Source organism: Ricinus communis, chromosome 10 (assembly GCF_019578655.1).
Source record: "Ricinus communis isolate WT05 ecotype wild-type chromosome 10, ASM1957865v1, whole genome shotgun sequence".
NCBI lineage: Eukaryota > Viridiplantae > Streptophyta > Magnoliopsida > Malpighiales > Euphorbiaceae > Ricinus > Ricinus communis.
Window position 1 is genome coordinate 11,698,591 of NC_063265.1, and position 13,167 is coordinate 11,711,757.

General features: G+C 33.7%; 3 protein-coding genes across 8 annotated transcripts; 1 reads left to right on the top strand and 2 right to left on the bottom strand.

Moving 5' to 3' along the window:
• Positions 1-793: 793 nt before the first annotated feature.
• On the bottom strand, positions 794-5,494 carry LOC8288461 (vesicle-associated protein 2-2). Of its 6 annotated transcripts, none has more exons than XM_015714923.3 (9): positions 5,359-5,494; positions 4,216-4,328; positions 3,436-3,506; positions 3,269-3,350; positions 2,602-2,717; positions 2,285-2,455; positions 1,595-2,137; positions 1,395-1,472; positions 794-1,199 (listed from the first exon to the last, which is right to left on the bottom strand). In XM_015714923.3, the coding sequence occupies exons 2-9, from the start codon at positions 4,271-4,273 to the stop codon at positions 1,086-1,088; spliced, it is 1,233 nt and encodes a 410-aa protein (XP_015570409.2). In that variant the 5' UTR covers positions 4,274-4,328; positions 5,359-5,494; the 3' UTR covers positions 794-1,085. The 6 variants fall into 6 exon arrangements, with proteins under 6 accessions (XP_015570409.2, XP_015570412.2, XP_015570407.2 ...); XM_015714926.3 differs by having other exon boundaries at positions 5,335-5,480; XM_015714921.3 differs by lacking the exon at positions 5,359-5,494 and adding an exon at positions 5,038-5,197.
• A 2,242-nt stretch (positions 5,495-7,736) lies between these two features.
• Positions 7,737-9,442, top strand: LOC8288462 (acyl carrier protein 1, chloroplastic). The gene is made up of 4 exons (XM_002512239.4): positions 7,737-7,929; positions 8,409-8,516; positions 8,736-8,858; positions 9,178-9,442. The coding sequence occupies exons 1-4, from the start codon at positions 7,879-7,881 to the stop codon at positions 9,301-9,303; spliced, it is 408 nt and encodes a 135-aa protein (XP_002512285.1). The 5' UTR covers positions 7,737-7,878; the 3' UTR covers positions 9,304-9,442.
• A 309-nt stretch (positions 9,443-9,751) lies between these two features.
• LOC8288463 (protein CANDIDATE G-PROTEIN COUPLED RECEPTOR 2) lies at positions 9,752-13,146 on the bottom strand. The gene is made up of 6 exons (XM_002512240.4): positions 12,630-13,146; positions 11,171-11,362; positions 10,685-10,847; positions 10,480-10,582; positions 10,298-10,379; positions 9,752-10,127 (listed from the first exon to the last, which is right to left on the bottom strand). Exons 1-6 carry the CDS (start codon positions 12,936-12,938, stop codon positions 10,050-10,052), a joined length of 927 nt encoding a protein of 308 aa, XP_002512286.2. The 5' UTR covers positions 12,939-13,146; the 3' UTR covers positions 9,752-10,049.
• Between the last annotated feature and the right edge of the window lie 21 nt (positions 13,147-13,167).

Here is a 13,167-nt window from a genome sequence, read left to right on the forward strand (position 1 = left end):
ACCCATTTTTCTTGAAAAATTAAAAAGTAATATATTTAAATAAAAATAAAATTATTAACTTTTTATAACATAATTAGAAACAATTAATTTTTTTAATTCAACTTAATAATTTATATATATCTTGAACAAATATTATATAATTTTCAGAAAATTATATTATGTTGTTAACAATTATTAACTAGAATTATTAATTTATAACTTTTTCACAATTCACTCTTTCTATACTCTCTTTTAAATCATAGATTTAATCTAAAGAAAATAACATTTTAAATTAAAGTGTTAAAAAGAAGATTTGACTGAGGTTAAGAGCAAAACTAGAAAGTCAAATTAGATTTTATTCCTTTTCTCCAAGGCGTTTAGGTTAAAGCGGCTATATATGCATTATTCTTTTTTACACTATAGTGACTTAAATACATAATAAAAAATTACAATTTGAATATGAAACAGTTATAAATAGAAATAAATTATTAAAATAAAAATAAATTATATTTTTATAATAAATTATAAATTCTTTTAATTCTACCTATATATAATAATATTTATTTATATAATTTTAAAAAATAAAAAATATATTATTAATGATATATTGTGTTATATTTTATCCTACTTATCAATTTTAGCAAACATGCAAAAAGTTTACCGTTGGAGCCATTGTTATACAATCCTTTTGTCTAAGCAATTGAACGTTATACTCCTAATATGGACAAACTTGGACGTAAAATCATAACAGAATTAATTTAAATTTATTGTTTATTTTCAACTTTCCACTAAAGATTAAAGATAGAGCTAACACTTCCAAGTAACATTTTCTCTATCTCTTTATATATTTAAATCAAAAATCCAGAATTTTACATTCGATTTTGTCATTAATAGTAAACTGTATACATCCAACATGCTAAAATATAACAAGTTACATCCCCAGTGTGAATCATACCAAAAATAAAAATAAAAAGAAAAGATCAGCAAAGACACTTTTGCTATTCTTTGGAGAATCAGAATTTTATGCTACCCAGTCCCAAATTATACCTTCACGAATCATGTCCCCTAACTATTGACAACATACTCTAATATGTGGTGTTCCATATTCAGCGGTGTGATAGGTATCCAAGCAAAACACTGATAAGTGCAACCATAACCACGAAAAGCAGAGGGAATCCCACTTGTGCTTTTTTTGCACTTGTCCTGCTCCTCAACACCGCCTGCCAAGGGGTTCAGGTCAAAATAAGAAAAGTAAGAGTTGATGTTCAAAAATTCATTTAACAAGCAAAAGGCATTGATTTTTCAGTAGAACTAAAAGTTGGAGAAAAAAAGAAACTGGTGAGGTTAGACTGCCTTGATAAAGATTCTTTTTTCTTTTTTTTTTTTTTCACTTTTTTCTGGTAAAGAGTACTTACTAATTCTTCCTGCAAGATTTTTCTCTCCTGGATGCTTAGTCTCCTCTCCTCTGTCAACTTTGAAATGGTGGATTCAGCCTAAATGGAAGACCCCAAAAGAACAAGTATTAGATTATGATACTAGAATTCTGTTTCATGCATGCAACATTCTAATCGACAAAAGCACCAGGAATTTGGATGGGAAACTGGGAAAGTCTGACCTCGTTTAGCTTTGATTCAAGTACATTCAGTTTGGACTTCATCTCCTCAATATCACTTACTAACTTCAGCTCATTCACAGCCTTGACTACTACAAATTCTGCATCCTTTTCTTCATTCTCTGGAGCAGGGCACTCTGCCTCTTCTGCCGGCTTATCATTACAAGCATCCTTCATTACATTCTTTGGTGGAGGGAACTCTGCATCCTTTGCCACCTTATCATTAATAACATCCTTCACCGCATTCATTGGTGGAGGGAACTCTACTTCCTTTGCCAGCTTATCATTGAAGGTGTCCTTCATTGCATTCATTGGTTGAGGGAGCACTGCAAACTTTGCCAGCTTAACACCAGTGTCATACTTTTCTGGCTTCAACTCTTCATCCTTCGTCAGGTTTAACTCCTCTGCATCAACTGCATCATTATTTGGCATAAACTCTGCGTCCTTTGCAGGCTTTGACTCCTGAAAATCAATCACATCCTTCTTTGGCTTCAACTTGGCATTCTTTTCTGTTTTGGTATCTTGATCATAAATCATTTTGAATTCCTGACACAAACAAAAGAATAAAAATTACATAGCACTTTAAATGGACGAATCCCGATGTCATCATCAAACTAAAATCCTGAACCCAAAGGGTTCTACCCTAGTATCTAGGGAATTCCAACATTGCCAAGCAAGAAGAAATTTTCTCACCGTATGTGATGGAGTGGTACTCAATACTGGGTCTCTCAGAACAGAAGATTCAAAAAATGATCCCTCATTAAGCACCCCATTGATTGGAGATAATACTGGAGATTCAGGTGGGCTAATGAGTGCCACTTTCAGCTTGACCTCTTCAATGTGCTTGCCGTCATCTTTGCTAAACTGCCAAAGGAAGAAGGAAAGAAGAAATGCAAAGAAGATAACTGTCAAAAAGAGAGAGAGAGAGAGAGAGAGAGAGAGAGAGAGAGAGAGAAAGAGAGGGAACCAAAAAGAGGGTCAAAGTCAAAACTAACACTGGAAATGCTTACCATATCAGGTGTTATGTCCTTTTCAGTTGTCCCAAGAGGAACAGCAGTACTTTGAATTAAGAACTTGTCTTTGCAAGCCATCTCAAGAGGAACTGCCTTTGGAGCTTGCATCGTAACTACATTAATATCAGTAGCAAAAGGATGAAAACAACAATACAATGACAGAAGGAAATGAGGGGCAGTTAAGACTACGGCAAAGACAGGAAAGAGTAACTGATATGCAGAATGGGGTAAAGAGTAACAGGATGAACAGTAGCAACTAAGAGTGTCAAATCACACTAACTATAAGAAGCTCTGATAGCCGCCAATCACATGTCTGGTTATACAAGTAGCATAAAGCTTAATCAATACCACACATCCTACATTTCCATTATTAAATTTTATCATGTCCTCACAATGAGCTAGCAATTTGATACAGCCTTAAGAGGTTGTCCCAAGAGATTCATGCTGCTTTTGTGTGATAACCTTAGGTAATTCTGAGAACAAAGCATGAAATGGCAAAACTAGGTGAAGACCACCAAGTCTTGAATGATACCCCAGTTCAAATTTCACTATAAACAAAAGTGAATAATCAATGACCGCATGGAATCAAATGCAAGAGCATGCATGTACTCATGGATGCCCGAATGCCATCACAGTTACTTAGATGATAACAAAAGATGTTTACCAGTAAATTCACAGGTTGACTTTGGCGAGATAATGCCAACATTTGGCCTCACACAGTATTTCTTGGGGGAAGTAGTCTTAACCTGCAAATATCATGTGCAAATCATATGTTAAATATAAGAATTTACATTCTTGTGAAAGTTGAAAAGAAAGAAATGCAATTCAAACCTTGAAAGCAACATTATGGAAGGTGTTATTGGTAAGTCGAACTGCACATGAACTCTGCTTCTTCAATTCAACTATAAGAAAACAGAATCACAACGATTAGAAGTTTACAACCTGTAACAGCAGCACAACTATAAAAAGGGGAAACATCCTTTTCATGTCCTGGCTTCTTTTATGTTTTCAGTCTATTTAAAAGGAAATAAGGAAAAAGGGAAGAGGGAAAAGCATTACGTAATGGCTTCAAAAATATTGTAAACTAACCCACTTTTTGAAAATAAATTCTCTTTGTTGCCTTCATAAAGGTAAACTTTGGGTTCACAAGCTACCAGTGTAGCTCTGATGTTAGTTTTACGTTCAGATTTCTTTGTATTGTGGTTGTTCTTCTTGTTGGAGTTATCACTTGAATGTTAATAGCCTCTTTTAGCTATTTGCATTTGTTTAGAGAGATGAGAGTGCATTTGGGTGGCTGTTTGTTAGCTGGAAACCCCTTTTATATAATTGATATTTCTGTTATCTAAATTTGCTGGAAAAATGTTGTATAACAACTCAGTATTTATAACTGGTTGTGTTTCAAAGGAATGATAGTTACTATCTATTTTAAAAAAATAATAATAATAATAATAATAATAAAACAGCAACAAATAATTCTCTTCATCAAACAAAACCATCAATTATCTTCAATATTTGTACCAATCGTAAAAATGAATAAACCATTGCATCAATAAAAGAAAAAGAAAAGAAAAGAATGAAATAATTAAGATGGGGCCATAATGAAAAACTCACATATAAATTGGAGTTCCTTAGGTTGAATATCTAAAAGTTGTTGAGTACTACTCATCATGATTCTTCTTTCTCGCAGCCAACCTTCTTTCTCAGAATTCAAAAGCTAACTTTCTCTGCATAACCAAACAAAGGTATTTATAATAAAATAAAAAAAACCCACATGTCACCCTAAAAGCTACTCTATACACACACAAAGAAACATGCATAATATTAAATTAATGATAGTTGTCATCAAATAAACACAGTTGCATAATCCTTTATAGTAACTGATCAAATCTAAATCGACAGTGCTTGCACGATCACCTCAGCTGCATTCGCGCACTAGTCAAGTAATTTTTATTCTTAAAAAAAAAAAAAAAAAAAACTCAGATCGGAGTCGGAAAAATCACGAATATTGCAGACAGCAGAAGCAGTTGCCGAGCTTTAAAAAGATTGACGTGAATCAAATTAGCTCGGGAAACGACATCGTTTCTCCGGAGAACAAGCAGTCAGACACCAAATCCATTATCAGTTTCCTCAAAAGTTCAATCGCCAAGGAAACTGAAGTATAAAAGAGAAGGAAAAAAAACAAAAATTACAATGAGACGACATCGTTTGGAAAGCAAAAGACGAAGTGTAGAATCGTCTCCCAGTTTTCTCCGTCTAGTCTAGTCTCCAGAACAGACACGACAGTATCCACTGACTCATATGCTGACTAGTCTTACGAAACTCCAAAATAAATAAAAACAAAGATTGAAACGACAGCGTTTTCCTTGTATCTTTCTCCAATCATCCGGAAACAAATTAGAGAGAGAGAGAGAGAGAGAGAGAGAGAGAGCTTACTGGAATCTCAAGAGGAACTGTGTAGAGAGAAAGGGAGGTGGATTTAAGGATAAAAAATGAATATTGAATTGCGTGAATTTAACGTTATATGTGTGCGTGTGTGTGTGTGTTTATATATATATATAAAGAACAGCGACGTTTCGTTATGGTTCAGGTTGTGATTGAATAAAATCGAGAATTCGACTTACAATGAAACGAGCAGAGCAACCCTATGAATTGTTTTACATATATTTATTTAAAAAAAAAAAAAAAGGCTGAAGAGAGACTGTGAAAAAGAAAAGAGGAAGTGAAAGGTACGTAATGGGAGGTGGAGTTAGTTACAGAGCGAGGAGCGGAGAGAGAGAGAGGGTGGTTGGTTGGCCTGTCTGAGGCAGCTAGCGGTTGTACCCGCCGTCAACCGATCATGTTCCTTTGTTGCAAAAATTGGTCATCTCCTTCTTAGCGTTACGTTCCTTCTTACCTTATATATATATATGCATATTACTATTATTTATTTGCCTATCATATTATTTTCAACAATTATTTTCTTACCAATTATACAGATCTATTTTTTAAAAATTATAACATTACCCAAAAAGAATTCTTTTTACATTTAAAATTTTCTTAAATTTCATTAAAAAATAAATTATTATTTTGATATTATAAATTCCCATTTTAATGTTGAAGGCAACCCAAACATGTCCATTACAAGGTTAATATTTGTAGTTAGTTTGTTTTGGAATGGCAGAGCAAAGCTTAGAGAATTCAGTCAGTCACCATACATACATCCAATGTGCCCATTGTATATATATATATATATATATATAATAATAGTTGGTTACTTTACACCTCCTCCATGCATCATGCATCCTCTTTTTAATTGTGTTTTGGATTTTGTGTCCCACTACATTCACTTTTCTTAAATTAACTATTTTTATTTATTTATTTATTTTGTTTCTCTTCATCCCATTAAATTTTATATAATGATATTAAATTAATGTTTGCAATGCTTGCATGCCAAGTTTTATCAAATAATTAATTTATATAATCTCATCATTATCTTAAGAATATATGAATTTTAAGTAAAAATAAACAGTAGTCACCTTTGTTGCAGATACACACAATTCCCATCAAAATAATAAATAGGGTCGGTTAATAAAGTCCAAAAATGTGGATGTTAAGATAGCAAGATTACTATTTGAATTTAGTACCCTGAAAATGAAATCAAACCAACTGGTTAGTTGACAACTCTCGAAGATAAGGAGCACTCATCAAGAATAATAAATAACTGGGCCAAGAATATATTGTCAAGATAACTATTTTAAAAAGGTAAATCCCTTATTAAGCTTACCTATGGACCACCACCGCCACCGCCACCTTGCGATGGTGGTGGTGGTGGTGGTTAGGGAACTTGGCAGTGACCAGTGAGGATGGAGAAGCGTACAAGGCAACCCCATGCCTGAAATTGCAGGCTGCAATTTTACATTCGGATTAAGAAATCACTATTTCTAGTGTATAATTTAATGTTCGCGAATTTAAAGCCCAACACAAGGCCCAAAGGTGATAACAGGAACTCTGTATTGACACGTAATGGGTCACTTTACAGATTTGTAAAACCTACTAAAAATAACAGTCACTCCAACTTCAATAGAAGCGGGCGGCCTAACAGATTTTGTAAAACAACAGGCCTGGCCCAGTAGCCCAAGTCCATCAAATGCATAGTGGGCTTTAAAGAGTGACAAGGAAGAGTTGGATCCTGAAAGCATACACATCGTAACTATCGAAGGACAACTGTAGCAGGAGCAGAAGGCGAGCATTTCTTCGCAAGCATAGCTGGAAGTTCTGACTCGTTGCCCTCAGATTTATCACTGATTTATTGCAAAAAATTGTACTTTCTTTCTCCTCATATAAATATATATTTTTTCTTTTGTTTTTTTAGTCCGCTTTAATTTATGTGTATTTTTCTAAAATCTTTAATTTAATAAATAATTATCAAATATAAATTCTTTGTAATTATCTAAATATGGATGCAAATTTATATAAATATTTTTATAATAAAATTTTTTAACTAATGAAAAATAATATTTATCTAAATATTTTTATAAAAATTAATATCATTAAATTACAAATCTTACTATACTTTTGCAATTCGAAAGTAATTTAATAATAATTTCAAACAAACTCACGCTTAAAATTTAAGTCGAATAATGTTAAAAAAATATACTTTTTTATCCGCATTCATGTAATTTAAATATTTTATAAATGAGAATATTTATAAATAAAATGAGGGTGCAATTCAAATTAATCTTCATTATAAAATTATGGTGAAGTGGAGATATAAAAATAACATATACAATAATGAGTGGTATTATACAATTTCAACATGGCAGCAAATTATGGTTTGATGAACTTTGGCAGGTGCCATCTTATTAATGCCAATGCAAAAATCGGGTGAGTATATTAATGTTTGGGAAATTATTATAGACAGCTATTATATTTTATTATATAACTAAAAATTAAATTTTGTAAATAAACCATTAAATACTAAAATATGGTTCCATTTAAACTAAGTATATGCTGATCTTAGTTTAATTAATCAGTGTTTTAATTTGTTTTTTTTTTTTTAAAGAAGAAGTGAACTCAAATATGCTAATTAATTTGATTAATTATTGATTTTTGTTTAAGAAAATATTTTTAATCAGAAAAAGGAAAAAAACATGGCAATACTGTATGACAAAGGAGGACACCTACTATAAGAAACCCAACTGCCTTTGTATTTACACTCACCTCGTTTTCGCCGTCTCTTTTCTCTTTCTCTTTCTCTTTCTCTTTCTCTTTCTCCGTACTTGAAGCATTTCCCAAATGGCAGCCGCCGCAGGTTTATCAATCTCCATGCACTCTCCTTCTAGCTTGGTAAGTTTCCTTAATCCAGTTTTATGTTTTTGCTGATTCTGCATTAGATCTGTTAATTTCTTCTCCGATACATTGTTATCCAATACTTATTTGCCTGTGATTGTTGTTAATTTCTAGTTCTTTTTTAAGATTAATTGGATCCGTGATTTATTTTTCTTATCCACTTAGCTTTGCATGAGATCAGATAGATGTCTATGAGCAAATTACAGTTCTTTTCTTTTCTTTTTCTTTGGGTCTCATTCCTATAAGATGTTAATGGGTTGAATTCGTAACTGAGTGAAATGTTAATTTATTTTGAAAAGATCGAATCTTTTGTTATTTTCATGGGCTTGGCATTTAAGAGAAAACACTAAAATTGGTTGCTTTATATAAGCTGATATTCCTTAAAGTTTAAACACTCGTTCTTGTTGCAATTTAAATTATGCTTTTGTTGATATTGATAGTGCACTGACGCTGCAATTTTTGAATGTTTTCAACAGGCTGCAACCAAAATCTCTAGTCTGAAGTCATTTGCACTTCCAGTTCAGAGAACTTTCCTGTCATTCAGGGTTCGACCAGTTCCAGCTCGCCTTAGCATTTCTTGCGCTGTATGTTTATCCTTTCAATTAAAATTTTGATATTTGGTTATTAAGTAATTAGCCATGCAAATATTTGAGAAACTAGCAGTATTTCAAAATTAAGGATTTTGTTATGTTAACAATGGCTTCAGGTAGAGAGGTGAAACCATACTAATGTTCTAGTTAAATTATATATATATTTTTTAATTAATTTAGAAAGTGAATGATGTAGTAGATGTTCTTGAGCAGGCCAAGCCGGAAACAGTAGAAAAGGTCTGTGGCATAGTGAAGAAACAGCTGGCATTACCAGCAGAAACTGCTGTTACCGGCGAGTCAAAATTCGCAGAACTTGGAGCAGATTCACTTGATACAGTATGCATCACTTATAATTTGTTCTTTTGAAGATCTAATGATGTTTTCTCTCCTGGCTCTTTATGGTCGATGCACCTCCTTAACACATTTCTTTGTGTTTCGCACATCCAATAATCTATAATTCAAAGTCATGGCTTTATGTGGATGTTTTCTTACAGTCACTATTTCAATGGAATAGTAGGATAAATTTGGCATATCATGTCATAACTGTATTCATCATTGCATATCATGCCCCGTTTGTTTTAATTCCAAAAGTTATCTTTACTCTGTAAAAGAAATTGGTAGTTTGCCCTAACTTTTCAGGACGGTATCTTTTCAGGTTGAGATTGTGATGGGACTCGAGGAGGAATTTGGGATCAACGTGGAAGAGGAGAGCGCCCAGAGCATTGCAACAGTTCAGGATGCTGCTGATCTTATTGAGGAACTTGTTGAGAAGAAGGCTTAGAAGAAACGACCATCAAACTTAGAAATCCTTCTCTCTTGCAACTATGTTTTTTTGTTAGCCTGCTACAGGAGTGCTAGGCAGTCTTGTTGTGAACGTGTCTTTGTTGGTTTTGTTATGAAATTTTTCTTAATTTCCTGAACTACCCTCATAAATTGCTAAAAATTATGAAATCATGCTGGTGTAACTTTAATACTGCAAACGCCTGTTCAATCTAGGGAAATTACTTATATTTTTCAGAACCTGAAGATTAGACCATAATTCACTGAGTTGTTGTTTCTCTAAATGGACAATCATGGGCAGCAGCAGAATAACACCCTATCGCTTAGTTATACCTCTCCCATAATCGGGCTTAAAGATTTATCTATTGAAGTAAGCCTCTGCCATTGGGGTTTATTTGGGTTAAAGCTGCGCCTTAAATTTGTATATATGCGATCTCCCGGCTAGCACATTACGATTAAGAACAGGACAATTTTATTATTAACTAAATATCTTCCTCTTGACCACAAAAGAACTCCCTCATGCTTCACTTATTCTGGATTATACATTGTTAACATGGAATGCATATTAACCAGGGATCCCAATTGGTACACAACAAAGCACCTTATATATCAGAGCTACATTCACCACAAAAGCAGCACGTCGGCATGTAACAAGCGTCCCTTCAAATGCAGCATTTTGCCATCTGAGCTGTTGCACTACTATATACAGAACGTCAGGGCAGAAAGTGTTCAGAATTACTTATTGCATCATTCCCAGTCCGCGTCAAAGAAACCAGCATCTTTCATCTCTGAATAGTATACATTCTCTAGATGTAAATCTTCCTCCTACAATCATATCAAATGCAACCATCGATCAAAACTAGACTAGTGCACGACAATGACCATAGAATACAGATTGCACATTGCTGAAAACAGGACCAGAAAACTGAAGAATAAAAACAGTAAAACCAAATTTCAGAAGAAGTGTGGGAAAAAAACCCCGTGGCAAAAATAACCTGGAAAAAGTCTGCTAAAAATGTCTTGTGTAGCAGAGGCAGGTAAAATGCATGGTAGCAAACAATTGTTATGCCATATAACCTGCAAAAGGTGATTGATGGAAGAAAATAAGAAGAAAACAAACTCCGTATGGCTGCAGAAAAGTTAAATGCACAATTGCAAGAATCTGATCTAAAGTTACCAGAAACCAAAACCAGCTCCATGACCAGTAAGCCCACAGGCAAACAGCGCTAGTGCATTCAATGCAAACATAATAACAATATATTTGTAGAATGCAGGCCTTGCTGCAAGAGTTTAGCAAAAGAAAAGGTCACAATGTCATAATAATAGCTCCAAAACTAGGATGAAACTTCTTGTGCCAATATACAGGCATTTGACAGACTTACCAGGTAACCTTTCCCTCCACTTAGAATGGTACATGAACAATATGAAGCCATAAACTGCTGTTAGCACCAGCCTGTGGATAACCCACAAGCTCCACTTCATATGATGAGTCTGTTCGTTGCTATCAATAAACAAAGGGATCCCAAGCCCAAACATATAAATTGCCTGTAAGAGAAAAGATCTGAAATTTAAGGTCCATTGCTTTGGGGTGGGGTATTTGATCAAGATGGCGCAAGGAAAATATACAAGTTAAGAGGCATTATTCAAATCTAAATGCATGAAAGTAATATCCAGGCATGCCCCGAAACAACAACAGATAATATAAGTGTTTGCAATTAGACAAGTATACAATAAGTACGCTGTTAATGCAACATCTGAGAAAAGAAGAGCCTGTATCTTCCTTTTACGATGTTAGTGCCCATTGTCAATATCAGCAAAAGGCTAGCTACAAGAAAGGTGCAAAATTTTTCAATGGAAAAAAGGGATACCTTGAGGAGTATGTCCAAACCAACGATGAGTGCTGACACAGCAAAGGTTCGTGTCAAAGCTTCCAATCCACTTGCATAATTTCCTTGGAGTAAAAAGGCAATCAAGCTTACTTCCAAAAACAGCATTCCAGATGTTGTAAACAAAGATAAGATATTCCATGTTAATTCTTTTCCAGGAGTGCACTCCCATGCCTGTGTCAATGGGAGACAATTTTAAGTGATTGTACCCAAAGGGCCCAAAAAAAGAATCATCATGAAGAACCTCAGAATCTATTTGAAAAAACCATGAGTTTAACCTTTAATGTCTCATGTTGCGAATGAAACTATAAATTTTAGCATATGGGACAGGAAGATAACTGGCTTAGCAAAATTTGATGATTTGGTTCGTTGTTGACTAATTAGCATACCCATCTTAAATGATGGTTTTATCTAATAATGCAGAATGTATGCATAATATGGCTTAGAAAGATTTGCAGCAAATATTCTGAACTAAGAGACAATCTTCTGTTATAAAGATTTGTTTCAAACATTGTGGTACATGTAAAACCACAAGTATTTATTAACTAATAGACATTCTACTCCAGTGTAACATAAGGCCAGAAAATAGTCCCATTTATCAACAAGATCATAATATCATATGGCCATCTTATATATTGCTTCTCCAAAGTCAATCTGAAACCAATCAACAATGAAACATAAATGATCATGCTTAGATTCTGTAAAGCCAAAACCAGTATCATCGAAATGCCAACCAGTGTTCTCAACTATTTAAATCTCACATGCATGCATTTGTCAACCTTATGCTAATTACGGTAAGGAAAATAAAGAGAAAGGAAAGAAAAAAGCCGACATACTTATTGGACATCACAAACCTAAAGGAGAGTAAACACAGACAATCACATTTATGTACCAAAATAATTACTAATTTGAGTGCTCTAGAAAGTAATAATCCATTGACATCATAATGTACAATCAAGACATAGCAGTACACTAGTAATGTACAAATTCAAGAAAAGCATAAAGTAGCAATTTTTTGAGGATACGAAATATGAAATGCAGACTAAATGCCAATTCAATAAACACCTAAAGTAGCAAATTTTGGAGAATAATTTGGTAATGATGAAGCTCAAACCAAAGACATCATAAAACGCTAACGTAAAGATATACATTCAAGAAATGCACGATCTTCAATGAGAATTTTACTTAACTCCTCAAAAACTGATTCTACAGTTACTACCAAAATTGCAATATAAATTCAAAAAGCTATCTAGACTACAAAGCTAATGAATAAACCCATGCGAGTACCAAATATTTTTCTTTTAAAAACAGACTGAATTAATAATATAATATTTCTAATACAAATTCAAGAAACACACAAAGTTTACTGCTCTAGAAAACCCAAAAGAAAAACCCAACTAGCAAAACATTTGATTATCCAGATGGAAACTAACACACAAACCTGAAAGAAACACCAAGCAAGATTAAGCAAGCTAACAAGCCAAAGAATCCCATAATAAGCGATCATGATATAGGATCTTCCATGCGATAACTTGGCAAAACACTTTTTAGCCTGAAATGCCAAGTAAAGTACAAAAGCAAGAGAAGCCGAAATCAAGATCACATTGTGCAAGAATCCATGGCACTCGTACAGCCAATTAAACAACCCTAAGCCAACAAAACCCCCTTCTTTGAGAGTGGAATTGTTAGGGTTTTGTGAAATTGGAATTGAAAATGGAGAAGCTTGAGTTTGGAGTTCGAGATTTCGCATTTCTTGGGAGTTAAAAGAAAGATCCTTTCTTGTAAGAGTGAAAAACCAGAGAGGAAAGCCCTAACCCTAAGATTTCAAATGAAGAAGCACGTTCAAACTGTTTAAATGATATACGGTGGGTCTTTTCAGAGGTCGAGTTTTGACGATGATGCTCTTTTGATGTTTTGGTAACAGACTTACCGGTGATTATTTGTTTATTTATTGCTAATTTTGGATTGCTTTTATATGT

What these genes read in the sequence shown, in the direction of transcription:
- LOC8288461 (XM_015714923.3), bottom strand. Translation starts at nt 4,273, where the DNA reads ATGATGAGTAGTACTCAACAACTTTTAGATATTCAACCTAAGGAACTC. An exon ending in TAAGGAACTCCAATTTATAT is followed by an intron (nt 3,507 to 4,215) that starts GTGAGTTTTTCA and finishes GTTTTCTTATAG; the next exon opens with TTGAATTGAAGAAGCAGAGT. An exon ending in GTCAACCTGTGAATTTACTG is followed by an intron (nt 2,718 to 3,268) that starts GTAAACATCTTT and finishes ATATTAATGTAG; the next exon opens with TTACGATGCAAGCTCCAAAG.
- LOC8288462 (XM_002512239.4), top strand. Translation starts at nt 7,879, where the DNA reads ATGGCAGCCGCCGCAGGTTTATCAATCTCCATGCACTCTCCTTCTAGC. An exon ending in TGCACTCTCCTTCTAGCTTG is followed by an intron (nt 7,930 to 8,408) that starts GTAAGTTTCCTT and finishes TGTTTTCAACAG; the next exon opens with GCTGCAACCAAAATCTCTAG. An exon ending in GAGCAGATTCACTTGATACA is followed by an intron (nt 8,859 to 9,177) that starts GTATGCATCACT and finishes GTATCTTTTCAG; the next exon opens with GTTGAGATTGTGATGGGACT.
- LOC8288463 (XM_002512240.4), bottom strand. Translation starts at nt 12,938, where the DNA reads ATGCGAAATCTCGAACTCCAAACTCAAGCTTCTCCATTTTCAATTCCA. An exon ending in GTTTGGACATACTCCTCAAG is followed by an intron (nt 10,848 to 11,170) that starts GTATCCCTTTTT and finishes TTTCTCTTACAG; the next exon opens with GCAATTTATATGTTTGGGCT. An exon ending in GGAGCTGGTTTTGGTTTCTG is followed by an intron (nt 10,380 to 10,479) that starts GTAACTTTAGAT and finishes CACCTTTTGCAG; the next exon opens with GTTATATGGCATAACAATTG.